The sequence below is a fragment of the Cyrtonyx montezumae genome, unplaced genomic scaffold (genome assembly GCF_038088225.1).
Source record: "Cyrtonyx montezumae isolate F1298 unplaced genomic scaffold, pur_monq_1.0 scaffold_3, whole genome shotgun sequence".
NCBI classification, from domain to species: domain Eukaryota; kingdom Metazoa; phylum Chordata; class Aves; order Galliformes; family Odontophoridae; genus Cyrtonyx; species Cyrtonyx montezumae.
The window spans coordinates 109,968,395-109,995,418 of NW_027072034.1; the positions used below are offsets into that span (position 1 = coordinate 109,968,395).

The 27,024-nt window shown below is 43.3% G+C and overlaps 2 protein-coding genes, 1 long non-coding RNA gene and 1 other non-coding gene across 5 annotated transcripts in view; all 4 read left to right on the plus strand.

The window, feature by feature from the left end:
* Nucleotides 1–406: 406 nt before the first annotated feature.
* Nucleotides 407–6,223, plus strand: LOC136052631 (uncharacterized). The gene is made up of 2 exons (XR_010622557.1): nucleotides 407–1,146; nucleotides 2,450–6,223. It is a non-coding gene; the product is annotated as an uncharacterized LOC136052631 (long non-coding RNA).
* Nucleotides 6,224–6,598: 375 nt separating this feature from the next.
* TRNAR-CCU (transfer RNA arginine (anticodon CCU)) lies at nucleotides 6,599–6,671 on the plus strand. Its single transcript has one exon. It is a non-coding gene; the product is annotated as a tRNA-Arg (tRNA).
* Nucleotides 6,672–7,027: 356 nt separating this feature from the next.
* FMC1 (formation of mitochondrial complex V assembly factor 1 homolog) lies at nucleotides 7,028–7,539 on the plus strand. Its single transcript, XM_065742876.1, has 2 exons — nucleotides 7,028–7,205; nucleotides 7,300–7,539. The coding sequence occupies exons 1-2, from the start codon at nucleotides 7,077–7,079 to the stop codon at nucleotides 7,492–7,494; spliced, it is 324 nt and encodes a 107-aa protein (XP_065598948.1). The 5' UTR covers nucleotides 7,028–7,076; the 3' UTR covers nucleotides 7,495–7,539.
* A 2,771-nt stretch (nucleotides 7,540–10,310) lies between these two features.
* LUC7L2 (LUC7 like 2, pre-mRNA splicing factor) overlaps nucleotides 10,311–27,024 on the plus strand; it is a 30,492-nt gene continuing 13,778 nt past the window's right edge. Inside the window, exons 1-2 of one of the 2 annotated variants that reach the window (XM_065742823.1) lie at nucleotides 10,311–10,617; nucleotides 18,869–18,963. In XM_065742823.1, coding sequence (XP_065598895.1) covers nucleotides 10,557–10,617; nucleotides 18,869–18,963 — 156 coding nt within the window. In that variant the 5' untranslated portion in view covers nucleotides 10,311–10,556. Of the gene's footprint in view, nucleotides 10,618–17,935; nucleotides 18,455–18,868; nucleotides 18,964–27,024 lie in introns of those variants that run through there. The other variant, XM_065742824.1, reaches the window with a different exon arrangement.

A 27,024-nucleotide genomic window follows, 5' to 3' on the forward strand; every position in this document is an offset into this window, starting at 1 on the left:
CTGTAGTTGTACTTATTTAATAACCCTCAGTATTCACAAGCAATAAGAAAGCCAAGTAGAGCTGTCTTTTCCAGGCAGCAGGGCTGAACTTGGTTTGGGGTCTGTACATGAGCTACCATGTCAAGCTCACTGAAAGCCCCAGACAAATGCAAGCAATAATTTCAAACAAAGGTTTTAGATGTTAAAACCCTCCGGGTAATGTATTCTGCAACATAATCCAAAGTCCCAAAAGCCACAGTAGCTATTTTAAATCCTTTTGAGACACTTGCAGAGTAAGAAAGAAGGTGGCAGGCTAGATGAAAAATGGGCTGCAAAATTTCTGATACCTTGGACTATTACTACAGTATTCTCCCACTCCAAGATGCTAACAGCCTAAATCATTTTGTCCAGCCTTGTCAGTTGAGTAAGTCACAAGTGTGGATGCTGTGGGTTTCACATCTGTTTTCTGCTAATCAGAAGTAACTTTTAATTACCTGGGTTCTGCTTCTTGTTTGAATCCAATCAGAGTTGTCTGATGCACAGATCTGGGGATGAGACAGGTGCCAAGAGCCTGTTTCAGTTCCTCAGTTCTATTATCTGACCCTTCCTCCACACTCCTTCTCCACTTGGTGCAAGATCCTTGAGGACGAGAAAACAGAGAAATCCTGCAATCTCCCAATCTGGCAACAGTAGTGTGAACCATTAACCCTCTTGGAGTCATCTTGGACCCCAACTAACTTTATCACATTTGCTGCTACATTCATAAAATGAACTTCTGGCTGTATTTATTAGCAAAATTTAATCTAGTTTACAGTTTGTTTTCTTTTGAGTAGTTTTTGCCCACAGATGGATTAAGAGGTGTTGGGGTGTTTGGGTTGTGGTTGTTTTTGTTTTGTTTTAGTGGGTTGTTTTGTTGGTTTTTTTTTTTTGTTGTTGTTGTTTTTGAGTGAATTGTTAAAGGCACAGTGGTCCCTCTCCTGTTTTTGTTTTGGAGGGTTTTTTCTTTTTTTTTTTGCAGATGGCGTTGCAGGAAAGCCTGCTGTTAGGCCAAGCTGTGGAAGGATTCCTCCCACATCTAACTTTCGCCTTTTGCTGAACTGGGGGGAAATCACTAAAGGGACACTGGCTTTTTCTTTCATAAAATGATGCAGAAGGTTAAAGCAGTAGGTAAATGACTGATTAATTAACACTTTATGCAATTTTAAATTTAAAGAAATTTAGTTGGTAGCTTTTTGATTTGCCCAAGCTCTGGTGAAATAGCTGTTACCCTCCATGACTTACTTGATTCAGGCCTTTGTCCTTTGTTTAAGTGCCTTTTATTTTATTTTTATTTTATTTCCCTATCCTCTTTAAACTGTTCTCAGAGATCCTGAAGTGCTGGAAGGCATTTTGGAGGAAAATCTTTAGCTTGCCAAGATGGCTTTATGCTGTTATACTATTTTCCCTTTTGTAAAAAAAAAAAAAAAAAAAAGTGTATGTAACTCATAGCTGCTGTACCATGGTGTTGGTTCTGTATGTTTGTGCTTGCTTTCTCTCACACCCACACACATTCACACACAGCAGTTTTCCTTACAATCCTATAATGCATACTACTGTGTTCTGCTGTTTCTGTTAAACATTTGCATACAAAAAATGAATGCTTGGGCAAAGGTGGCAGTACAATAAAGGAGTGTGTGTGTGAGTGTGTAAGTGTGTGAGAGAAAGGAAGAAGTGACTAATGGGAATGGAACTTCTTGCATTTTTCTCTGAAGGTTTTTTTATGTGGGTCTTAATTAGTCTTCAAGTACAACAGACAACTTTAAATGCTGGACTGCTTCACACTATTACTGAGTTTGAAGGAAGTGTGTGGCTAACATAACTGTAAGGAGTGAGGAAAGAAGGTTAAAATAGCTTTCAACAAGTTTGAGTTGAGTGTCAAGGAATCCTGTGTACAGCTTGTCATGTCTTTTTACACTGGTTAGTGCAAGGATTCTTACATTTCCTAAAACTGTCCCTTCCTATCGTGTGTTTACATGTAGGAAGGAGCTTGTTACAACCTGGAAGAGTACAGCTGCTCTTTGAAGTTTAACTTGACTGTATTTTGCAAGCTGCCTAAATCATTCACATCAAGTACTTGTCTTGTACTTTTCCTTACTGAGACTTCATTTGTTTTGTTCTCTTAAAATAATGAATAGTAAGTTCATGTATTGTTAGCTGCAGAGCACTGAAAACAGTGTCTGTGCTTGTTTCCTTGTCTCCAACAAAATTAGCAATCTGTAGTAGACCTCTAGTAATTTTAATAATTCTGCACTGAGGATACATGTAACTTACTATTGTCATAATCACGTGTAGCTGAAATTAGCAATTCATTTGTTGATCGAGTGCTAAACTTACATAAACATCACTAAACTAGCTGTGTGATACGTTTCCACTGGGGAAGGTAGAATTTGGGTTGCAGTATCGAATGGGAGCATTTACCTTCTCTTTTCAGAAACCAGACTGAGGATGGCTAGAAGAGTCCTTTGTACTGAGGTTGACAGCCCATCTAGAGAGCGAGCTAAAAGTAGGATATCAAATACAACATGTTCCTGTGGCAGAAAATAGCCTAACTGCTATATCATGTTCCAGTGAACCTGCTTAAGCTAGGCCATATTTTTTGTTGTTGTTGTTTATGTTTTTATCTTTACCAACCTAATAGTGCCAGTCAGAGAGAATACTGTTGCTGGTAGCTTGGTCAGATGGAGTTGAGTGCTTCCTTATCTGCCTTATGTGAGCTGCTGAGACTTCAGCAGTGTGACTTCAGTAGTTGGCTGCATCCACCCATGGCAGTGAATTGGGCCTACTTGTCTTTTGCTGTTAGTTCTTCTCATGCACATGTGCTCTTCATCCTAGGCTCATTGAGAGGTCAGGTGTCTACAGCTGGTGCTGCTGGTTGCAGTGCTGTGGCTATTTTGAAAATCAGTGTCTGCTACTCTAAAAATCACTGCCTAAATAAGAAGGCTGACTTGGCCATGTAAAAGATTACCATTGTGTTGGGGAGTGCTTTGGCTGTGGAAACTTCTGGTGTGGCTTCATCATCCATGTTCTGTGACCCAGTGATACCTTGCTGCTGTGTAGCCTCTGGGGGCCATGGGAAGCCCCACTGCTGCTGTGTTATGCTGAGAGATCTCAGCATGGCAGAACTGGGGAAGCGCAAAGGTTCCCTGGGGCCATTTTTTGCACACACCTTGTAGATGATACTGTGCTAATCTTATCAGTAGTCAAGGACATAGGTCTGTTATTTTGTAGCCATGTTTGACAGTGATTTCTTAAGAGCAACTCTAGACGAAGAATTGCATTGTGTGTGTGTGTGTGTGTGTGTTTTGTATGTAGAAGTGAATTTCAGCCTCTTCCCTTGCCCTCAGCTCCTGCTAATGACCATTAACTAAAAAGATTAACTAAAAAGATTTTCTTCATAGTGAAGTAATACAAAACAAGCAGTGCACTAACTCCTATCATACTCCAGCATGCACAAATGTATTCTAGGAAAAGGTACAGTTACATTTGTTACTGTCCACTACCAAGAGAAAAAGGTGAGAGAATTGACCCAAACCAGTTGGGAGATACCACTGCTGCAGACCAGGCCAAGTAGCTGCTAATGCAGCCAGAGCTCCTTTGAGACTTCTCAGATTTCACCAGTGGAGTAGGAGGTGGGAGAAGATACATTCTTGTGTTCTCAACTTTCTCCGGATAAGGCCTTAGTTTGATTAGTAGTCACTAATATCAACTATGCAGATAAGTATTCATTACATGTTTAAGTGTTACTTGCGTTCCTTCCCCTAGCTACCCTGTTAACACACGCTGAAGTTTTACCCAAAGAAAATGGAATATTTTTTGAATGTCTTTAAAACTCCTTTTGCTAAAGTGCAGAAAGAAATTTGTATTTTAAAATAGAAACTCTCTTGCTGGTGCAACACCTACTGTCAAGCGTCATGAAGTTGCTTCATGAGGGAAGCTAAAATTACCTCTTGTGACAGGTTTCAGTCTGAGAGCTCTTGGAACATTCAGCTCTCAAAATTGGTTTTTAAGCCCTCATGATGATGTTTATTAATGTGCAGATTGGATACGGGGAGAAGATAATGAGATCCTGTGTTTCCTTCCAGTATCAGAAGTGAATTAAATCAGTTTCTCAAATTAAGTTGCTTCTAAACAAGGGCAGGTATCAGCTACAGAGTAGCTGGATCTTCAAATAAAAACATAATTGTGATTTCCCCTGGTATTTGACTGATCTTTTAGTCTTGTCTGTAACTACAAATAACAGTTTAGCTCAGAGGTAAGAACTGTAGTATGTGTTTTATGGCCGGTAATTCCATCATGTAGCAATTAGTACCATGTTCTTGCATAGTTCTCAAGATCTCTGTTGAAAATAGATGGAGAAATACTATTTTTGGACTACTATTAAAAAAATACAAAATTCATTACTACTATTTTCTCCAAAGTCTACTGAGCGGTTATATTTTAGCTGTTAAATTAGTACCCTTGTTCTGTGATTTGTCTCTTGTAGTCTTCCTCTTACTGAGGGTTAGAAGCATTTGATGAGTAATCCTTAAAACGTTGGTATTTTCTAGCTTAAAGTCAGGTTGCTTTTACTAAAAGGACATCCGTGATTATGACTTCTGGTAATACAAAAGCACGATGTTCAGAATATTTCATTGAAGATACAGGTGTGGATGCAAGTCCCTGCAGTTCTGCCTCATGATGAGGTTGACTCGAGAGCAGAGCTTATAAATAAATCCCTGCCTACACAGCTAGTGGCAGTGGGGTCTTCCCACTGACAGAGGTCTAGCTTCTACCCTCTGTTGTCATGTTTAGGATATGTATTTTTAGCAAGTTTGAATATAACCAGCTTAACCCTACCTGACTTGCTGATCCCCAGGTGAACGAAGGAAGCTATGTAAAGTCAACAGTAGAGAAAATGATGGGCAAGGCATTTTCCTGCCTTTCTTGGTGTAGCTTGAAACGGTTGGCCATTTGTCTTTCAGACAAAAGTAGCGTTCTTTGCAGACCTCTGCCCCAAGCAGAGTGCAAGATGGCAAACCCCTTTGAATCGGTGACTCCTGTGATATGTTCTACTCAGTTCAGTGTGAATTTGCATCAGGTCACCTTCCTCCTTTTTAATACTTGCCTATTTCAGATCGTAAGGCTTATCAGAGAATCCCCACAGCTAGGTACTTACCTGGCTTGCTCTTCAGAGGAAACTCCCCTGTGAAATGCTCCCCTCTTGTGACCGCAAGCCTGAACAACCAAACGCAGCTACATTTGGGTGATTAGCACCACTTTCGGATTTTCAGAGAGGCGTGTTCACTAACGTCAAGGGATACTGTGTTTTAAATGTGTGAGTTCCTTCCTCTCTCTATAAAAACTGGACCTGAACACAAGTTTTGAGTTGTTGCTTTTTTTGTTTGTTTTGTTTTTGGTAATAATCTCAGGACCTGAAAGATTGTAGCATTTAGTGTGTCTTAAAAAATGATGTACTGTACCAGCCATGGATTTTGTAAATACACCTGTCTCCCTTTTTTGTATTTTAATTTTTAAAAAATGTGTAAGGCTCTTTGCCAGGGAACTGGTGCCTGCTTAATTTCCATCCTGAACTGAAGCAGGAGAAAGAAGAAGCTGCTGCCACAAAAGCCTGCATCGGTTCCAAACGTGTACAGTTCTGGTCAGTTTAATGGCTGTTAGTTTTTTAATTGGGAAGCTGGTTTGTTCTCATGCACGTTCCCAGTTGTGGCGAGCAAAGCCCTATCAAAGACTAATTATATCTCTTGTGACTACTGTATGTTCTCACTCCTTCCAGATGCTCAGGTTTCCATCCCAGAGACAGGTGGTGTTTTCAGAAGTCAGGGTTGTTGGGCTTCTGCAAGAAGAGCTGCAGATCGTTTCTTCCCTCAGTGTTTTGGTCCAAATAGTATCAGTGCTGTGTCCTACAAGCCTTGCAGGTGTTGCCTGCTTCACCTATTCCTGGAGGGATTTTCACTTTTTTTTTTTTTTTGCTTTTCTTTTCCTTCTGCATTCTGCTTTCCTGAAAGGAATGTGAAGGCTTTTTGGCAGCGATTTTGCTCCGGGATCCACATTTAGGCAGCGGGCCCTGTTCTGCAGTAGGAGCCTTACACAGATGGGTGTAGTTGTGCCCTGTCCTTGATGATGACAGGCTTTTTCATGAGTGTATTTTCTTTTTTTATCTGTTACGTGTCTGTGCTGTATTAAATAAAGAGGAATGTACATATGAGTCCAGTCTCTGTGATTTCTCACAAAATAAGAGATGAAAAGCGCACCACATAAAGGGCTGTTGGTCTGGGCTTATTGTGGGGTTTTCCTTTGTTGTAAATTCGAGGGGGGAGCAGTTGTTAAGGCGTTCTCGAGCCTTAACGCAACAGGGAAAGAGCTTCCAGGCGGCCGGCAACGCTTCCAAACCGCGAGACACGGCCCAGCCGCCGCGTTCGAGAACTACAGGCGCCCCAGGCCGCCCAGGTCCCAGAAGGCTCCGTGGCAGGGGGGTGGGGATGGACGGTCCAATCAGAGCCCGCCAGCAGATATTGTTGAGAAAAGGAAAAGGGCGGAGATAGGGAACAAGTAAGCGCCGAGAAAAAACGTATTCGTGTTAGCCCCAGTGGCCTAATGGATAAGGCATTGGCCTCCTAAGCCAGGGATTGTGGGTTCGAGTCCCATCTGGGGTGGTCTTTTTTTTTTCTCCTTTCTCGCTGTATCTTTGCTCTCCGTTCTCTGATGCGCGGCCGCGGCGTGGCGTCTCGACGCTAAGCAATTGCTGGGTGGGAGCGGCTCTAATAACGTCCCGAATGTAGCTTTCACGACCCTGCAGCAGACAAGGCGCATGCTCCCCCCTCTAAGCCACTTTACTACGCGGCGCTCACACCACGCGTTTCCACATCCAACCCCCGTGTCCGAAACCCTGACGCAGCCCGCGTTCTGCGGCCGCTGTGTTCCAGAGCCCGGAGCGCGCGCGCGACCTTCGGCATTTGACCGCTGCTGATGGGCGGAAGCCTGCGCAAGTCTCCCGCTCTCTGATTGGTCGCTGCAGCGCGTCGCCGGCGGGTGATTGGCGGAGAGAGAGGAGCGGGAAGATGGCGGCGCTGGGCTCTCCTCTGCGGACGTTGCGCGGGCTGCTCCGCGAGCTGCGGCACGTCAGCGGGAGCGCCTACCGGGGCACGGCCGCCTACCGCCACGTCCTCGCCGCCTTCCGCGCTCACCGGGTACGGCGGGGACGGAGAGGCGGCCTCCGGGCTCTCCCCCAGCCGCCCCATTTCCTTGTGACATCTCCGGGCCCTGTGCTGCTTCTCCCTGCAGGTGACCAGCGAGAAGCTGTGCCGGGCCCAGCAGGAGCTGCACTTCCAGGCCGCCACATACCTGTGCCTGCTGCGCAGCGTGCGGCAGCACCAGGCCCTGCATCGCGAGTACCACGGCCGCGGGGAGCGCACCCCCGAGGAGGTGGCGGGGCTGGTGGGCTTCAGGCTGCCCCGGCAGCCCGGTGGGAAGGGCTGAGGCCGCCCCGTGGGGCTGCTCGGCTCGGAATAAACGCCCTCGGCTCTGGAGCTGCCTTCTGAGAGCTTGTGTTTTCCGTCCGCTTCGGGTCGGGGGTATCAGAGCCGTGTGCCGAGCGCTCCTGGCCTGCCCCGTTGGTCTGGGTGCCCGCGGTGATGGGCAGCATCAGGAAGCGAGGGAGGGACCCGCGGAAAAGCATGCCAAAGCCCTTGCCACGGGCTGCTGAAACGTTATAAAGTCGTTTGATTGCTTCCCCTGAACTTGTAGGCGAGAGGACTGCAGAGGAATTTTGCACTCCTCCAACAGCAAAACCCCCATCTGTACAGCATTAGAGGGTGAGCACCACTGCAGCTTAATCCTTCAGCTGCTGGTAGTATGTCAGAGAGAATACAGCTGAGTGAGTTGCTTCTCAGTGTCCTGGACTTGGGTGGTTGAGGCTGCAGGTCTTCCGTGCTTCATTAGACAGAGCTGATGGCTGCCAGTTGTACCAAATATAATAGGTCCCTAAAGTACTGCCTCCCTTTTATTTCCGTGGAAACTACAGCAGATACAAAGAGCACAATAACACTGTTTGATAGAGCAAATTCTCAGTTACAAAACACCATTTTTCAACATAAGCATATGCGATACATTTTTTTCTTTTTTGCCAGCGATGAACAAGAACCTGCATGCCAGGCTCATAAAAACCTGCATGGCCATCTGAACATGGCTTCTCTTTCACATCGCTGTTTCCACGTCATGGTGCTCACATCCACTGTTTGCTCTCTGTAAACATTCAGCAAAGATCAGTGAATGCCACTGGGTGCAATTTTTTCCACATGGTGGAATTCAGTGACACACCTTTGCCTCATGCTCGCTTCCACGTTAGATGCCATTTTCTCAGATCATCCCTCTGCCTCAAATCAACAAAATGTAAAGGTATATTGGTGGGAAGGTACAACTTCTACTGCTATACCACTACCATCTGCCTCTGACATCATGGGCCAACCTAACAAAATAGGCATTACTTTCAAAGCAGCACTCATGTAAATCATGCAACAGTGAACAATAGTCACAATCATACCACTGTTCTCTTGTCTCACAATCTGGAACAGTGAAACATTTTTTTTTATCAGAAAGGAAATAGTGGCTCCAATTGCTGCCACCCACTTTTCAGAAAAGGCTCAAGTTCTGTGCGGTACGTGTAAGAAATCTCTAATCAGAATGCCTTACAGTGGATAAGAATGTGAGGCTTGTTTGCAATTGGGGAGGAGCTTAAAGTGATGCTAACAGAAGAGTGCTTTTTTTTTACTTTACTATGAGGAAAAACAGAAAATGCTGTCATGAAGCACTGCACACAAAATGTCTTTGTCTAAAATAATCAGAATAATTTGAGTTGGAAGGACCCTTTAAACACCATCCAGTCCAAATCCCCTGCAATGAACAGGGACAACTACAGCACCATCAGGTTACTCAGACCCCTTCCAGCCTGACGTTGAATGACTCCAGGGATGGGACATCCATCACCTCTCTGGGCAACCTGCCCCAGTGCCACTACCCTGCTAAAGAGTCTGTCCCCTTCTTTTTTATAGCTCCAGTAGGTTCTGAAAGGCTGCTCTCAGGTCTCCCCGGAGCCTTCTTCGGGCTGGACAGCCCCAATTCTCTCAGCCTGACCTCACAGAGAGGCTTTCCATCTCTTGGATCCCTTCCTGGGCCCTCCTCTGAATGTGTTCCAACAGCTTCATGTCTTCTCTGTACTGAGGACTCAGTCTGGCTGCAGGACTCCAGGTGAGGTCTCACAGTGCAGAGTAGAGGGGCAGGGTCAGCTCCCTCTCCCTACTGACCATACTCCCATTTGATGCTTTCAGTTGACTTTCTGGGCTGTTAGGGCACACTGCTGGCTCACGTCCATTACTTCCAAGTCTTTTTAGCTGGGCTGCGCTCCATCCTTACATCCCCCGGCTTCTGCTGGTAGTGGGGGTTGGCATGACCCACGTGCAGGCCTCACATTTGGCTTTGTTGAACCCCATGAGGTTCTCCTGGGCACGCTGCTCAAGCGTATCTTCGTCAGTATCCTCAGGTGTGCTCATCACACCACGCAGCTCACTGTCACCTGCAAATTGCTGAGGGCACACTCGAATAAACTCCCTAAACCCACATTTTTCCCTTTTTCCTTAACACCAGCCCAGCCCCAGGCACGTAGGATAGGCACAGCAGACAGCTGGGGAGATCTGGGCTACGCGGGTGGGGTAAGATGTGCGCTCCAAGCTGTAAGGTTCTGCAGACTACAGATGGCATTGGCAGTCCTTGCAGTCTCACCAGATGAACAAGGGGGAAAGCTTTGCGATTTTGTGGTTGGCGTTGAATGAATCCTGACTGGGGCGGGGCAGCTTTTTGTGCTGCCTAGTCTCTCGGTCGCGCTGAGCTGACAGCGTACCGCGTCCCCTGGCTGCGGAGGGCTGATCCACAGCTGGGCAGAACCCTCAGTAGCAGCCGGGCGCTAGAGGGCAACGCGGCGGCTGAAGGCACAACAAAGCAGCCGCCGCCGCCGGGCCCCACGCCGCGCACCCGCCGACGGGGCGGGCTGCCCTCGGGGCCGCCCGCCGAGCCCGGGCCTCACTGCGCCTGCGCGGAGCCGCCCGCCCAATCACCGCGCAAGAAGCCGCCCGGCCCAATCGGCGGCCTCGCCGCGCCGCGCGTCACCGCGGGTGCAGTCCAATCAGAGGGTGCCAAAGGCCCCGTCCGCGATGACGTCGCCGAGCGGGCGTAGGGGGGCGCACGGCGCGTGCGCGCGGGTTTCCGTTAGCGCTGGCGCGCGCGCGTGGCAGGCGTGAGAGGAAGCGAGCGGTGAGGCGGGGGGAGGGGACGCGGCGGCGGCAGCGGGCCTGGTGCGGGGCAGGCTTCGCGCTCCGCCCTCCGCCCGTAGCACAGCCACAGGCAGCGCCCGGTTCGCTCCCGGCGGCGTCGGCGGCGCCGCCCGGGTCCGCCGGTGACGCGTGGGGGAGGGCCGAGAGCCTCGGGCCTTGTAGGCCGCAGGGAGTCGGCGTGACTCGGCCGGGCCGGGCCGCCCCCGCAAGCTCAAGATGTCGGCGCAGGCCCAGATGCGCGCCATGCTGGACCAGCTCATGGGCACGTCCCGGGACGGTAAGCGGTTCCGTCGGGACCGGTGGGGGGGAGGAGAGGAGGAGAGGGGAGGGGAGGAGAAGGGAAGGGAAAGGGGGGGAGCGGGGCGGGGCTGCCAGAGCCCTCGAGGTCGCGGCGGCAGCGGGCGGTGATTGGCGGCGTCGCGGGGCGGGGCTGCGTTAGGCCGCCGCCGCTCCGGCCGAGGCGCTTCCCGCGGGCCCCGCCCAGAACGGGGCCTTCCTCCGGGCGGGGCGGGACGGGGGGAGAGCGAGAAAATGGCCCCGGAGCCAGGTGTGTAGCTATAACGCTGGCATGACGCGTTAGGTTTTGACTGAAGTGTCACCCGAACCCTCACTGTAGCCAGCAGGTGGGCCTGCTGTCGCCTCCTGAAGGATGGGGTTTAGTTACGCAAGCGGATGAACCCCTCTTATTCTTAGTTTTGATGTTTTTGTGTTGTAGTTTTTTGGTTTTTTTTCCTGCAGAAACACTTGCTCATCGCCTAATAATTAGAAGCAGCAATCTCGAAAGGGATGCTTTAGGCACAGCCGGCCTTCTGGTCGGTGAAAGTTTCTCTGCTAGTGGTCTGTAATCCAGAGAGCCTGGGGACTGCTTGAGGGCAGGAGGTCCTGATAAGCTATGTAGTTTAAATGTGAGAATACCGCACCTGAGGGCTAGCAGTAATTAGAGATTACACACATATTCTGTGTTGTAGTTGCCAATGCAGGCACACTGTGCGTTTGTTGAAGCGTTATGCAGAGTTAGTGATTGCTGTCCCCATGCACTCACCAGGCAGAATGCACATGCCAGTGGTCAGTTGTTGGGACTGGGGCGGTACCATCTTCTTGACAGCTCTCTTAATGTAGAGTTTTAAATATAGCAAACTTTCTCCTTGCAAAAAGCATTCATGGTACATTGGGTAAGGGTGTTCTGTGTGGAGGCAGGAGTTGGACTCAGTGACCCTTATGCGTTCATTCCAGCTCAGAATATTCTTTGATTCTATGGTAAACTCATTGTACAGTTACTGTTATGCAGAAGTTGCCTTCTTGAGCAGTGCTGGCTGCTGAGCTGTCAATATGCAGGACCTAATGGAGCATATTGTTCTTGCCCCTGAAGATTTTGAGTGCTTCCTGTTGCAGCTGCGTGTGACTGCACGCTCAGCATGGCAGGATAACCCTGTGCTTGTGCAATTCAGCTCATTCTGGTGTCAGCACCTGGGTGGCTGTCTCAGCTTTTGAGGAAGGTGTAAATGGAAGGAGACACTTGCAGTTTTTGAATGTGTTTTCCATTGGGCCATAGGAGAAGATTGTGATTTACTTCAGAGAGCTGCTAAAAAGTGCTAAATGACAGTTAAGTTTAAACCTAAGCTGGAAAGAACAATGCCATCCTAATTTCCTTTACTTTTGCGAGAACGCAGTCATTTTTCTGCTAACAGTACTCCCCCTTCCCACCCACCTTCTAAATCCAGAACAGTGTCTGCTGAACTGAAACTGACTGGTGGGACAGGAAGCTTCTAAATAGCACTGTCAGAATGAGGAAAGATAAGGAGAAAAGGCTGTTTGCAATGCTGCCTGCCATTACTGAATTGAGTAGGGAATTGAGGATCTCAATGTGACACTACTCTAGTCCTTAAGAAGTAAGAACAAAAATGTAGTACAGCATTGTTTAGTCTAAAATGCACACGGGGACTGAATATCATCCTTTCCTGTGAAGCTGGTGCTTAATAAATTCAAGGCCATTCTCAAGGTCATTGAAATACTGCTACCCTTGAGAGTAGAGGGGTTTTAATATATATTTTTTCCCCATTCCCCCTTATCACCTTTGTTGAATCCTCTGTTTCTAGCAATACGCAAGTGACAGGTTTCAGTAGAACAGGGCAGTCCATCTCCTCATGTCTGGATAGGTCCCAGTTCTTGAATCCCCCTGCACCTGTCCTCATTGCATTTCATTTTCCTCTGCCTGGTAATAGAGTCAGTTTTAAAATGTGCTTGTGTCTGATGTTGTTCAGAATAACCAAAATGCTTTTGAATGTTCCCTTTAATATCGTGTTGTGCTCACCACCACGGGGTGGTGGGTTGTTTTTTTTTTTTGGTGAGGACCTAGAATTATTTTTTTTGTTTGAGAACCTAGAATGTGCAGGCTTAACATTCTTACCCATGTGGGAGAAGGGAAGTTAGACTTCAGGTGTCTTTGGTGAGAATAGCACAAACTCAGAGGTGAACTCGAAATGATGTTGCCTAAATATGTAGCTTATGTCACTTTTTTCAGAGTCTTCCTCTGCAGAGGATATGAGCATGCTCCAAAAGTAAAGTGTTCAAGCAGCATAGTTAATAAATGCTGTTAAATCTTGTTGAGATCCAAGAACAACCGAGGTTACTGTTCTGTATTGGTAATTCAGAGGATCCCCGCATTGCTGTAGGAATACTTAGCAGGACCAAACTCTTAGCAAGGAGCTTCTCTCTCAAACAGAGCTAATAGCCCAGTGTGTGGCTTCCCAGAATCATGCCACGCTGGGCCTGCCCTGTGCTGTATCCTGTCCCCAGGGGCCCTATGTCTGTGGACAGGGAGAGCTGAGAGCTGTGTTCTTTGGTAGCCTGCTCTTTCCCTGTCTGATGTTGGCAGTGGGGTAGATGCACTTGGGGTCACATGGCTCTCCACACATGCTGCTTGGTATCTGCTGAGAGAAGCTTAAATATAAACTGAACAGGTACTGTGGGTTCCTCAAATACTTGAAAACAACAGGCACAGAAGATAAGGGACTGACCTTATGTACTTACATCCAAGTGCTTTATTCATGGTATTTTTCACTCTTAGCACTTAAGCAAAATGACTTTGTCACACCTGACAGCAATAAGAGATGGAGTTGGATTTAGTGTTCATGGCCAGGGCTGTGTGAATTTGTCACTCAGAAACATATGAAGTAAGCTGAGAGACTGAAAAGTAAGAATTTTTAAATAACTTTTCAGCTCTGAGGTTCATGAAATATTTTTAATAGCATAGTTAGAGACGACAAAAAAAGGCAACACCTGTGCTCTAGAAAATGTGAGTGATCCTTGCAAATGGGTTTGCAATTGTGATTAGTTAATTTATGACTTTGTTTCTCAAGTAAAATACTCACATGGTGGCATCAGTACCCCAGGAGTTATTTATTTATTTATTTTTTTAGAGTGGCACAGCAGGGTCACTGCTTTGGAGAGTAGTGCAGGCCCAGATGAGATCGGTACCATCTTATGACTTCAACACAGCACCTTGAAACAGCCAATGCTTACATAATTAGAACTACACCAAAGCTATGTTCTAGTCCAGGAAATGACAGACTAGCCAAGTTGATTAGATTCCTTATAGACAGATAAACTGCATGCTTAAGTTTACCTGTTGTCAACGAAAATGCTCTCCTGAGCTTCCTAACAAATAGCAGCTGTGTGACCAGCAGGAACTTGTTAATCTTTGGAGCCTTCAGATGATTGGAGCTCATGCATAAGAAGTGTCAGCCAGCACCTCTGTGCTTCACCTGCTGTCTGAGTTGTACTTGGAGACCTAAACCAAGTTCTGTAGCTCCGACTAGTGAAACATTTCCTTGTTCTGTATGTTCTTGCACTGAAAGTTTTAAAATACCATTTTGCATCTGCTGACATCTCAGTTGGTTTCCCTGTTCCACTAGCTGCTTTGGTTGTCCTTAGTATGGTGGCTGCTGATGTGTGACTTTCTGTCCTCGTCCAGGAGGAGCTGAAGGGATGCCCCTGTTCTTTTCTGAGGGCTATGTTCTGATACAGTGACTTTCAGTGACGCTCATCATGTGGTCTTGAGGCAATCTAGAGCTAAAATACATGTTTCTTTTTAATTTGTGCTCAGATTTGTCACTTCATTTCAGCAGAATCCCTTTGTATTTCATTTTCCTTTTGGGGAGCGAGGAGAAAAATGAGGCTTTGCCTTGCTGGGAAGAACACCACTCAGCAACTTGAAGCTGAATTACACAGATGACCTGTGGATCTAATACGAAACAAGAAATGAAGCAGATGTCTTTTCACACAAAGAACTTCAAAGAATGTGAATTTATCCTACATAAATTTTGCATGAAACTTAGCAAGAGAACTTAAGAGCAAATTCTCAGGAGCTGTAAATTGGCTGCAAACACAGAGCCGCCTGTGTGACTGTGCAAATGTAACCTCTTCTTAAGGAGAGGGAAATAATGGCTTTTGTGTCATGAGTGCAGATATCTTCCTACAACTTCCTGGCAAAGGAAAAGCAGCAAACGGTATTTTGAATCCATGAATTTCCTCAAAACCCACCCAGAGTGTGGAACTGATAGCGACTCAGCAATCTGACAGCAGTAGCCACACGTACTTTGTGAAAAGAATTAGTAATCCAGAGAAATGCTTGTTTTTAAAGAACGGTGCCTGTTTGCTCACCTCATTAGTGAGTTGTAGTGATTTAGCCCCTAGAGAGGTGCATCAGGTATTAGTGATGTCAAGTCAGAATTAGCTTCCCATCTGCGGCAGCAGTACCTCCTGTGGCTGTGTGAGGCTCCATTGAGGAAAGGTGCTGAATATTTGTTATATGATGCTTGCTTTGCTGATAAAATTTGATACGCCATCTTTTCACCTGATATTCCATGGTCCGTAGATGCATGTTTGTTTTGCTGCATTGTGCTTAAAATCTGCTGCTCCAAAAGCTGTGCTTCTCATTTTATTGTGCTGGCCCACGATGTCGGTGGTGTGGCAGCAGAGAGGCAGTGTAGCAAGATGGCATCTGACATGGAAGTGCGCGTGAAAGAAAGGATTGAATTCCCCCATGTGCAAAAAATGGCACCCGCTGATATTCATTGATGCCTCCTGGGGGTTTATGGAGACCAGACAGTGGATGTGAGCGGTGAGGTGGTGTGTAGTGCATTTCAGCAGTGCTGACAGCAGGTCAGCTCTGCTGGTGTGAATTCTTACAAGTGTGGCATGCTGGTGAAAATGTATAGCTAATAACAATGACTACGTTGAAAAATAGTGTTTTGGAACTGAGGATTTGCTCTATCAAACAGTGTTATTGTACTCTGTGTTGTAGCTTCCATGGAATTAAATTGGAAGCGTTACTTTTGGAGCAGCCTATGTAGTATGCTATAGAAGTGTGATTTGGGCAAGGTACACTGCATAAAACTATAATTGCTTCTTGAGGGAACAAACATTTTCCTTTTTTATATACATTTAACCAGTGATGGTTTTCTAATGAAAAAAAAGTGTCATTGGAAACCCTGGAATGGCTTACAGTAATAGATATTGTCTCTGATTCCTTTAATGAGTACGTGTCCTAAAGATCAGGGGTTAAATAAGTTGCTATTCTGAGCTAATTTAATGATTTACCTATTAAAGTAGAACTTAAGAGATCTGAAATGTTAGTGATGGTGACCTCTTTATCAGTGTTTAAGGATGCTCCTAAAGTTTAGGTGTTTGGGAGTACTTGATCCTCAGATCTGTTTTCTTTTTTACAGAATGTATGAAGCCTTTAAGTGCTCCTAACGATTGTTTAGTGTTCACTTAATTGTTGGCCTTATGAAGAGTGTGCCAGCTTAAGCATGGTTTGCCTCAGAGAAGCACCATGTGGGCTGTCTGACCACCAAAGCCCTGGGTTTAGGAACAGTTACATTCATGCTTTTGTGGGTGACTGAGAAGGCACTTATGTCTGCAGTATGCTGAGTGTTGGGAATAGCATGGATCTGTGGGTTTTATTTGCTCCCTCCAGCAGCCAATGTAGAACCCAGTGGTCATGATCCTGTGCAGATGACCGGTCTGTAGGCCAGGAGTTCTGTGCTGTTCTAGGGGTATTGGAGCTTAAAAAATTCATGAGAAAATAAAAAATATTTTCTTAGGAGGCAGTTGGAGTTTCAAATGAGGGATATACGATTCAGTTATCTGTATGATGTTGGACACAGCACTTCTTTCTTTACAAATCGGAAACAGCATAGATTAGAAAGAAATGGGAATGTAGATAGGAAAAAGTGTGTTCCAGAACGTTCTGAGTACAGGAACCTCTCTGAAAGTCTTAAATGCTAGACCAGAGTCACAGTACAGATAGGCAAATTGCCAGTCGCAGTGTGAATTTATAAGGCTGCTGTTTGATCTGTTCCTGGAACCTTTTTTTATTTTTTCTGTTGTCTTGTCCCAGTTTGGTAATTGTGATTATCATGCTTGCCCTTAGAGGGAAAAAGACCATATTGCAGAGTCAGTCATTAATTGTGTTACAGATGCAGAGAGAATGACCTCTAGATGTTGAGGTAATGTCTGTGAATATACTTCTTTCCAACTTTACCTAGGGAACCATAAGTCTCTCAGCAATTTCCTGGTCTTGGGGACTCTTTAACTGCTGCTACGTTAGTGCCTAATAGCCATCAGCTGCCTTTTTTAAAATAGTTTTCTTGATTTTTGTTCATTTGTCTTTATATAGAAGAATCTACAGTCAACGTGTATTTCTAGATGCTGTGTTAAAATTGCTGGCAGAGTCTATTATTCTATACAAACTGAACAATCTGGCCCCTTGTTTTATTTATAAAGGTTCAATGTATCTTTGCCTGTCTACATCAATCTGCAAGGGAGTGTCAGAAAGGCCCCGCATTCGCCGAGCCGTGAGTTATCGCTAACTTTTCAGATGTGTTAATGAATGTGGAACAAACGCAGTTGTGTTTTAAAACAAACAACCAACAACAAACTATGGATCCACCTCCAAAAAAGCAAAACAAAATGTAGAATTCTCTACTGCAGTAGCAGGCATGATTCTAAAGGGATTGCTCCAAATTTTTAGTAGTGTGAGTAACAGTGGTAAGTTTAACCTCTAGAAAACCTATTGCTGAACTGCTCTGAAGCTGCCTTCTGCCCGTGGATTACTGGGTTTAGCTGTTGTATCCCTGCAGTCAAATTAAGCACGTGGTGTTCTTGGGAACTTTGGTTTGCTTAGTAATCTGAAACTGGGCCCATCCAAAAATGCTATATATATTAGCATCCTATGCATGGAGCATAAATGTGATTGCATCATGGGAAAGGCTGAACGTGTTTTTTTTTTTCCTCCTTAATTCCCCTCTGTTGTAGTTAACCAAGTATTGGATTTGACTTTTTGAATTGTTTAATAAATTCAAAATTCTCAGTGTTTCCAACCATCGAGTCATAAAAATGAAGTAACTGCAAAAGGTATCCATGTTCTTACACTCCTTGATGAAACGGATAAGGTTGCTGTGTGTACTCACTGTATGTCTCTTTTCACTCAGCAGCCCTCCTTGCTTCAGTAATTCACCAGTAGGTTTTCAATGATTAAACATTTTAACAAGTTTTTTTTTCTTTTTTGTGAATAGATGAGCACTGAGAGAGATTAAGGTGTTTGTTTCATCATGCCTGTGTCTTAACAGCAAGAGAGCCGTAGTAGCAGCCTCTCTTCTGAATCTCAGAAAGTGACGATTACATTATGACTTGAAGGAAAGCGTATTTCCCTTCCCCCTCAACTACCAGGTGGTGACTTTGATTTGGAGACTTCAGGTCTTGCTCCCAGATGGGGTTCTTTAAACTTGCAGTCTGGATGTCAGAGTGTGCTCAGATTGATACCTCTGCTGAAGCTGGAACTGCAACCTGCTATGATGAAGATGCAATTAAGATACTCCCATCCTAACAAACAGCATGTAGGAAAAACAATGTATATATGGCTTATGATGCAGTTATATGCAAACATCTGTAAAATAATTTTGCATATAGGCTAAGTCCATATATTTGACTGACTTTTTTTCAGGTTTTTAAGCATTTAAATTCATTCCTTTGCCAACTCTTTATGCTACTCCCATCAGAAGTAAGAGGGTGCTTTGCTTCAAAAAGCAAAACAATAAAATGAGTGTCAGGTGGGATTCAGTGAAGACTCACTGTGTATCATTTCATTTATGAGACTGTTTTTATTTGCTAACTGTTGCTTAGAAATAAATTGCTATTTCACATAAAATCTGAATAGAGCTCATTAAAAATGCTGTTGTAGCAAAGTATTTTAAAGCTAATACTGTCTTTCTTGTTTCAAGCACTTTTCACACTACATTTTTGAAGCGAAAGTATGAGAGTATTTTTCTATAGCTCTTCAGAGCATTAAAATGTGTATTTGTGGTTTTGGCTTTATTTCACGAAGAAGCATAGAGTGTTTTAAGTTCTAGTCTCCATAGGCCTTCACTACGTGACAGGACAGTGTTAATGCTTTGCATGTATCTTGCAGAATGTCTGGCTTCTCCAGATTTCTAACCTAGAATGTGTTGGTTTCTATGTTGCAGGTGACACAACCCGCCAGCGAATCAAGTTCAGTGATGACAGAGTGTGCAAGAGTCACCTCCTCAACTGCTGCCCTCATGATGTCCTCTCTGGAACTGTACGTAGCTGAATGTCTTGCTTCATTTAGTTAATAATAAAGCAATTGAATTATTTTTGATCTTTTTTGATATCTATTAACTTTGTGGTTTTCAGTCACAGAGTGCTCTCAGTTAGGATTCATACCAGCTTTTATACAAAACCTAACTTTTGCATTACAGAGGCTTTTTTTTTCCTCTCCATTTTTGGTGCTTTATGTTAATCATTACTTAGAATCACAGCACCATGGAATTGTAGGGGTTGGAAGGGACCTCTAGAGATCATGGAGTCCAACCCCCTGCCAAAGCAGCTCCCTAGCCCAGGTTGCACAGGTAGGTGTCCAGGTGGGTCTTGAATGTGTCCAGAGAAGGAGACTCCACCACCTCTCTGTGCAGTCTGTGCCAGTGCTCCGTCACTGCACTGTGAAGAAATTCCCACGCACATTTTTGCAGAGCTTCTATGCTTCAGTTTGTGGCCATTTTCCCTTCTCCTATCACCACACACTGCTGAGAAGAGTCTAGCCTCATCCCTTTGCCTCATGCACTTTAGATATTTACAGACACAGAATGTGAGTCTTCTTTTTTTTCAAGGCTGAACAGACCCAGCTCTCTCAGCCTTTCCTCTTAAGAGAGGTGTTCTACACCCCTTATAATCTTTGTAGCCCTTCCACTGGACTCTTCTGAGGAGATTTGTCTTTTTGGTACCAGGGAGCCCAGAACTGGACACGGTACTCCAGGTGAGGCCTCACCAGGGCAGAGTAGAGGGGGAGGATCATCTCGACCTGGTGGCCACGTTCTTTCTAATGCATCCTAGAATCCCATTGGCCTTCTTGGCCCCCTGGGCACACTGCTTGTTCGTGGCCAACCTCCACCTCTCCTCACAGCTCATCACCAGCAGGTCACCCCCCAACCTGTGCTGGTGCATTAGTTATTATTTGTTTGCTATAGCATAACAAAACCTAAAATAGGGCTACTTACATATATTATGCTATAACAGTGTGTTTATACACTGGTAGTGTTGCAACTAGCAGAAATACTCCTCTAAAATACTATACCAAGACATTAATTATGAATTTGCTTTCTTAAAACATCCTGTTGACACCTGAATAGGGAAGAGAGGTTATTTTTTTCTCTTTAGTTGCATTTTTGTGGAAGCAGTTGAAAGTTCCAATCATTGTATTTCTAGAAGCTGAAACATATTAAACATAAGTGACACAGTGTATGACATCCAGTTACCGTCCCGTTTTTACAGATTCTAAGGAATTTAGAAATACCTAATTATAGTATATTAATAACTTGTCTTGAGTTTTTCACTGATGCTTTGCTTTGGGCTGTCTGATTAAAATAGCTTACCTTCTCTGAGAGGCAGGGAAGTTGCATTACACTGGTTACAGAGAAAGGATGTAGATTTAGGCAGTTACCTCAGGACACATGATACATGGAGTGATGAAGTGTGTTCATGTACTGAGTCTCACTTGCCTACTGTTAATGCAGCGCTTCATTAGGCTTTATTCATGTTGGCATGTTTTCTTATCCTATGGCAGAGGGGAAAATGAGCCCTTGGAAAATATGTTTGAAAGGCTATTTGAACTTACAAGTAGGTATTATTAGTTGTCTGTATGTTACTCTTGCATATGGTTGACTTGACTGGAATCTTCAGTGAAATACAAAATTAAGTTCATTTCTAAGATGAAAAGACTTAAATATGTTGACCTGATAACTGGCTTACCTGTGACCTGTCCTTTAATACAAGTAACTGTGATCTTAAATTACCTGATACTTCTGATAAATCAAAGGGCTTCAAATACTCACTGCAATACTAATTTTGTTTGCTTTACTTATTTTGGCACTTCTTGTACTGACAGACCAATAGTACAGTCCGTCCTTCCCTTCTCTGAGGAGTCCTTAGAAAGGTAGATGCAACTTTGTTATGAAGCATGTGATCAAGAGGCAAAATGAATAGAGAACTGAACTAGAGAATTTAAGATTTGTCTTAATAAAAAAGGAAGTGGAATAGAAAAGCTCCCCTTTTTCAGTTTCTTCTTAAGTCTTGTGCCTCCTCCTTCACCTCCTCATGTGATGTGTTAGGTATCAACTGAACTTATACCGTCTTAGCTTCAGCTAAGACATGCATTAAGTGATAACAATTTGGTAACAGTGCTTTGTGTATCACTGCATGAACAGTTCTACTATTCAGCTGTTTTATATGTAACTATCTGAAGTAGGAGGGGGATAAAGGAAGTGTTCCTCTTTCCCTATCTGTTTTGTTGTCTGATGCTTTGGTTGTGTGATGAACAAAAGACCTCCTGGCTGGGGACATAAATATGTGCCACAGAAATGTCTGAAGTCATTGCTCAGAATTCACAGGGTTCTGTTAGAATGTTAGTTTTGCAGCTGTTCATTGTGGCATAATTTCCATAAGCAAATACTTCTAGAATGACTTGTTAGCAAGTAAGAATTGTTTATAATTCTAAAGGTTCTAGGTAGTGTACAATAATACCTCTTACAGTGCAGATCAAGCATGTAGTCTGGGCTTGTCTGTGAATATGTTGGCTCTTGCTTAAAGCTCTTTTTCTGTCTTTCACTGGGTTCTGCTGCTGCTGCTCTTGGAGTTTTTATTCAGTCAGTATCTGTCATTTGCTTTCTTCCTCAAAATTCTAGTCATCGGATGACAGAATTTATTCTATGATGTCATTCTAGGTCCATAAAAACAGTGACTAGCTTAATGCTGTCAGTGGGACTAGTAGAAAGGGACTTATCAGAAGCAGCCATTATATACTACCCATCCAGTGTTCTGCTGTTCAGTGTTCTGAAGAAAGGTGCTTTCTACTTTTACAGCACAGCTATTAAAAGAGCAGAAAGCAGATAATGTGTCTGACAAGTTATTGACAATTTGGGAAATGAACGTGGATTTATTTCCTGAGTTTTGAGAGGAAAATCTTAATGTTCAAGATAGATAGGTGATGAGAGTTGCGTGACTTTTAATTCAATACTGGAATCTTATGCTTACCTAAGAAGTTGTTCCACTGAGCCAGTTTATATGGTTAAGTATCTTCACTGACTGCTTTATGAGGAAAGCACTTGGTGTGAATTGCCAATTCCTTGCCATAAGATGATCCACCTTCCTTTGAAATGTGTGTTACTGCTCCCATCTGCAAAATGCAGACTTCTGTGATATTCCATCCCACCTACTTGTTAGAAGCACTTGGGGAGGACACACAGATGTATGAAACAAATAATATAACTGCTATGAGTACAGTATGCTAATTTGGTTTGTTCTATAATGGCAAAATATCAAGAACTCCACTAAGGAATGTGTACTGATTTCCCTTGATAGTAAAATCACATTCCTCAGACTGCAGTATGTATCAGCAACAGTAGTGCATGCACAGATTTACTGGAAGACTGGAAACTTTCTGTTTCATCCAGATTTCTGTAAATCTCCTCTCTCTTTAGTTGTAGTGCATGTTTGTTTCTTTGTAAGAATACTGTAGGAAGTTCTTCGTCATTTCTGGGCTTCTCAAGAACATTTACAGTGATTTATTTTCCTCAAGCTTCTTTGATCAGATTTATCTTTTTGTTATCATTGAGGTGTTTATTTGGAAAAAATGGCACAAAGTACCAATAAAGCGACCCACAAATTATTAAAGGTTTGAGTTTTACTAGGAGATTTCCAATGTGTAGGTGGGCAACAGCACACAGATTCTGACTTGAAGCTTCCTTTTGCTCACCTGTCTTACTTCCTTGGAGTAGCTTATGGTAAAATAGCCCTTCAAGGAAGCCTAAATATTTGACTCAGGGCTGTGGTGTCATAAGAATTAACTGTTTCAGAATTTCAGAACTTCTGGGTGCCCCAAAAACAGTCCCTTCTGTTTCAGTTATCCTTTTCTTCATGGAAATAATGGGCTGTGTGGAAGGTGCTGGTAGAATAGTGTATCCTAACAGCAAAAATGTAAACAAAGGTAATAAACTGATGGATGATGTTACAGTTATGGCTGGATTGTGCCTGTGATTATATTGTATGTGAAGTGTGTTTTTAAGTTTGCATGAGGCGCATACTAAGCTAGTCAGTAAGATCACAGAAATGACTTTGTATTCAAGATTGTAAAACTGTGTTCAGAACCTACTTCTAACACTGCCTCTCACAAATGCTTTTCTGTTTTTAACTGACACTGTTCATGCTTTGGTGCTCTGATCCTTGAAGTTGATGGCTCTGAATTAATAGCTGAGTACTGAAGTTCTAACGTAGTGACATTTAAAGCCAAATACCTTTAGTAAGGTTAAAAGGAGTAATGGCCTGAAAGTTTACAGTAGTAGCTTGCGGGCTGCCTTTGATGGCCCCAACAGATCAGTGCTTCTTCAGTGATGTTGTTTTATTACACTGGTTGCCCTTTCCTGTTGAGAGGAAAAGGTCACAAGTATTTTGTTTGATCTTGCAAACTGTGGTTGAGAAACTTCTTTCTACTGGGTGAACTTCATCTGCTTTTGTGTGAGTTCGTTGAGGAATATATGCTTTTTTTGCATTTTATTTTTATAGACCCCAGAGTTGTCTGGTGCAGTTCTGAAGTTGAGTGCGTTTTTGTGTACATGATTTCCTTGCACCCAGCCCTTCGGGACTCATTCAGCAATATAGATGGGGACCTTGCTTTAGCAACGTAAGATAACATAATATGTGATTATCTTTAAGCTTATTAGGGTGGAACTCAGCTCCAGATAAAGACATCTAAATTTAGGTTCCATCTGGGAACTGGGTGTCCAAGCTTGCAGTGGAGCGTAAAGATTCAGTTCGCATGCCACTGGATGTCCCCCTGAAGGTGGGCACAATCCGTCTGGTCTCATTGCTCTGTACCACCCAGATGTTTTTACTGTGCTCCTCACATCTGCAGATAGATGTGTTTCAGTATTTGCATTTAGGTGTCTTCATCTGGAGCTGATTTCTTTGTCAGTAGTTCATTGGCTCCGTGGAAATATTCCATGCTTAAAATTTAGTTGTGCTGATGTGATTATTTCACGTAGTGCTACAGAGAGTAGATGTTCTAGGAGGTTATAGGAGGTGATCAGCATATCAGTTTAGGTCTGATTTGATCACGTGAACTGCTTTAACCTTTGCAAATGACATTAGACTTGCATAAGTCACCTCAATTTGCAGTATTCAACCTAGTGGTGATGAATTTCTAAAAGCTCTGTTGTGACAATAAGTGATCACATCGGTCTCTTTAGACATATTCTTAATTTCTTTGACTAGTGATGAAAGAATGACTTCATTTACCACGTTCTATTTTAATGAGCATCATGTATATAGATGAAGGGGTGCCTTGTTTGTTTTTTATCGCTGCTCATCTGTATGGTTATATGACTTTAATGATAATTTATAATCAGGCTATAAAATGCTAAAGAAACGCATCTTATTTAAAAGTGAGACTGCTGCTAGCTTTGTCTTTCAGTTAAAATTTATTCTAAGAAACTGAAGCCTTCAGAGGCAGGTAAAATTAAAGAGGGGAAATATCTTTCTTGTCAGTTAGATAAAGCAAGAGGTACGGTACCTCAAGAACACATAATGTTTCCCCTCAGATCAGAACTTCATAAACAAATTCTCTTGCTGAACGTTAGCTGTTCTGGTGAGAGTATCTTTTTAACTAGAAAGAGTTCTCTACAGAAGTGCTGCTCAGAGTATTATCTTTCAGAATGCCTCAAAGGTGCATGCTGTTCTTAGAAACTTTGATAGTGTGAGATACACTGTAACAAAAATGATAATTTTCATGTAGATTGCTCAAGATCTGAAAATCAAGTTCATGGTTTCAAGAACAGTGCTACATCTGATGGTTTCGACTCTGTTCAGCAACTGCTGTCAGCTTCTTTGAGTGCACATTTATTTTTCATAAAAGCTCTTCAGCTTCTGTGTTGTCTGTATTCTGGACCACCTCTTTCTTGCCCATATATACCAAACTAGGGTAATGGTCATTCTGTACCTGATTTGATTGATGCAGTTCCAAGCATCAACAGGAAGCAACATCTTCCTGTGTTAATACAGTTCTATCCATTTTCATGGATGGGATGGCAAAAATAATTACTGAAACATATCAGTATGAGGTTTATGGGGATGAAAGATGACTTATCTAAACGTCAGCTCTGGGAAATCAGCATCTTTAAATGCCCGTTTAACAGTGAGTGAAAGAAGAAGGTGTTAGAAAATGGTTAGCAAGTTGTTAGTAGCAGGCACTTTTTTTTTTTTTCTTAAATAGAGCTCTGCAACAGCAAAAGATCTGCTCTGCACTTGGTTGCTGGAATATTTTCTGGACTTAATCTTCAATAGTCACCTTCCTTTCTGATATGGATTCTCAGGATCTGTGGGATTTTTTTCTGGTTTTAATGTTCATTAAGAATTCTGTATCTGCAAAAGGTCCTGATATATGTATATGGCTTCTCATATTCCATAAACCAGTTATGTCTAGCCTGGGAACTTTGTTGTTCCCCCTATTCTTTGCTTTGCTCATCAGAATTCTTCTGTAAATCACTTTAAGTAACATAAGTCTGTCTAAAACTTCCTTTCACTGCTGATGCAGTGATTTTATGTGCATGCTCTTTGAGCCTTCAGCAGTAGATCAAAATCTGAACCTCCATCTCCCTTATAGCCACCTTCTGTTTCAAATATGATTGATCTTGAATGGCTGACTTTTGGTGCTTTGCCTTTGTGGAAAGGCACATCTTGGCACCACATTGCAGTGTGGATGTGTGGAGCATGAAAATAATATCTTGCTTTATCTTCTGGCCTTCTTCATCTGCAATCCATCTACTTTAGAAGTGATCACATGAACCAAACTATAATATGAGCTTCTTTGTAGTTATCTAGCTCCTCAGCAGTTCTGATCCAGTGTAGACTTTTGACACTATTGAATCATCCTCAGTATGAACTAACTTTGCATAACGTTGCTTAACTTATACCAAAGTGCTTTTTAACCTGATTTTATATATAACGTGAATTGGCTTAACTTTTCAACTTTTGTCTATGTTTCTAAGCTTGGTTTTACTAATGGAGTTTTTAAGGTAAATATTTTAGTAATACTTCTGTTAAGGTACTTTCAAAGCAGTAGCCAAAATGATTACGGGCTGTGCTGAGGAGCACTTCTAACAATGATACAATTTCTTTATCAGAAAAGCCAACAAGAGGGAATCAGGTTTCTCTTGTATATGTTGTTGCTCTCTGTTACGCCCCATGAGCATTTAGAAGGCTCTGTTATGCCCCGTGAGTGTTTATAAGGCTGTGCTCTAAGTTGGATTGAAGAGATGAAACAAAGTGTTGAATTGCTTCCTTCTTCTTGTTGTGATGCAAACAAAAGTAAATACTACATCATCTTCCTCTCACAACCCCCTAAAAATTTCAGCTAATTTTACAGAAGCTATTCAGGAGTTAGTGAAATGACATCTTGGTACTGTAAGATAATTTAGCTACTCAGGTCCCCTATTACACTTCCCCTGCATATTGTAAACATCTCTGTGTGGCTGCTTGACATGTTGGACAAAGGTACTCTGCTAAAAAATTGTCTCAATTTTTGGCTTTGTGAAGTTGTTTTTTCCCAGTTGATATTTTGATGCCCTGGAACAGGGGAGGCACAGAAATGGTAAAGGGAGGGCAGAATTTTTTCTCAGCAGTGATACTGGGCTCAAAGTAATTTGCAGGCTACAAGATGGAGTAAGAAGAAATAAGAAAATGAAGAAAACAGATTTCATCAAAATTCCTTTTGCTATACAGTGCACCCTTTTCAATTTTAAGCCAGTATTTGTTATACCTAATAAAGCTGAGTGCTCTTCTTGGTTATATTCTACATGATATCAAAGATTAGAGATTCAGTGAATGAATTTGCTTTAGTTCATGCTTCCGTCCTGTCTTTTCTAGACCAGTTTTAGATAACAAGTAAAATGTCTGTACTTTTTCTTCTCTGATTCACAGGGATGGTCTGACACTCAGTTCGTCTCTACTCATCAGCAAAATGTTTTGGAGAAATTTGATTTTTTTTGGCTTCCTTACTTTATGTGCTCTGAGTATTATTTTTAAGCAGTACTTAGCAGTGATGCTGTGGTGGCAG

Excerpts from the sequence above, each read along its gene's own strand:
- FMC1 (XM_065742876.1), top strand. The coding sequence starts at position 7,077 with ATGGCGGCGCTGGGCTCTCCTCTGCGGACGTTGCGCGGGCTGCTCCGC. Across the intron at positions 7,206-7,299 it reads CCGCCTTCCGCGCTCACCGG|GTGACCAGCGAGAAGCTGTG; the intron begins GTACGGCGGGGA and ends TTCTCCCTGCAG.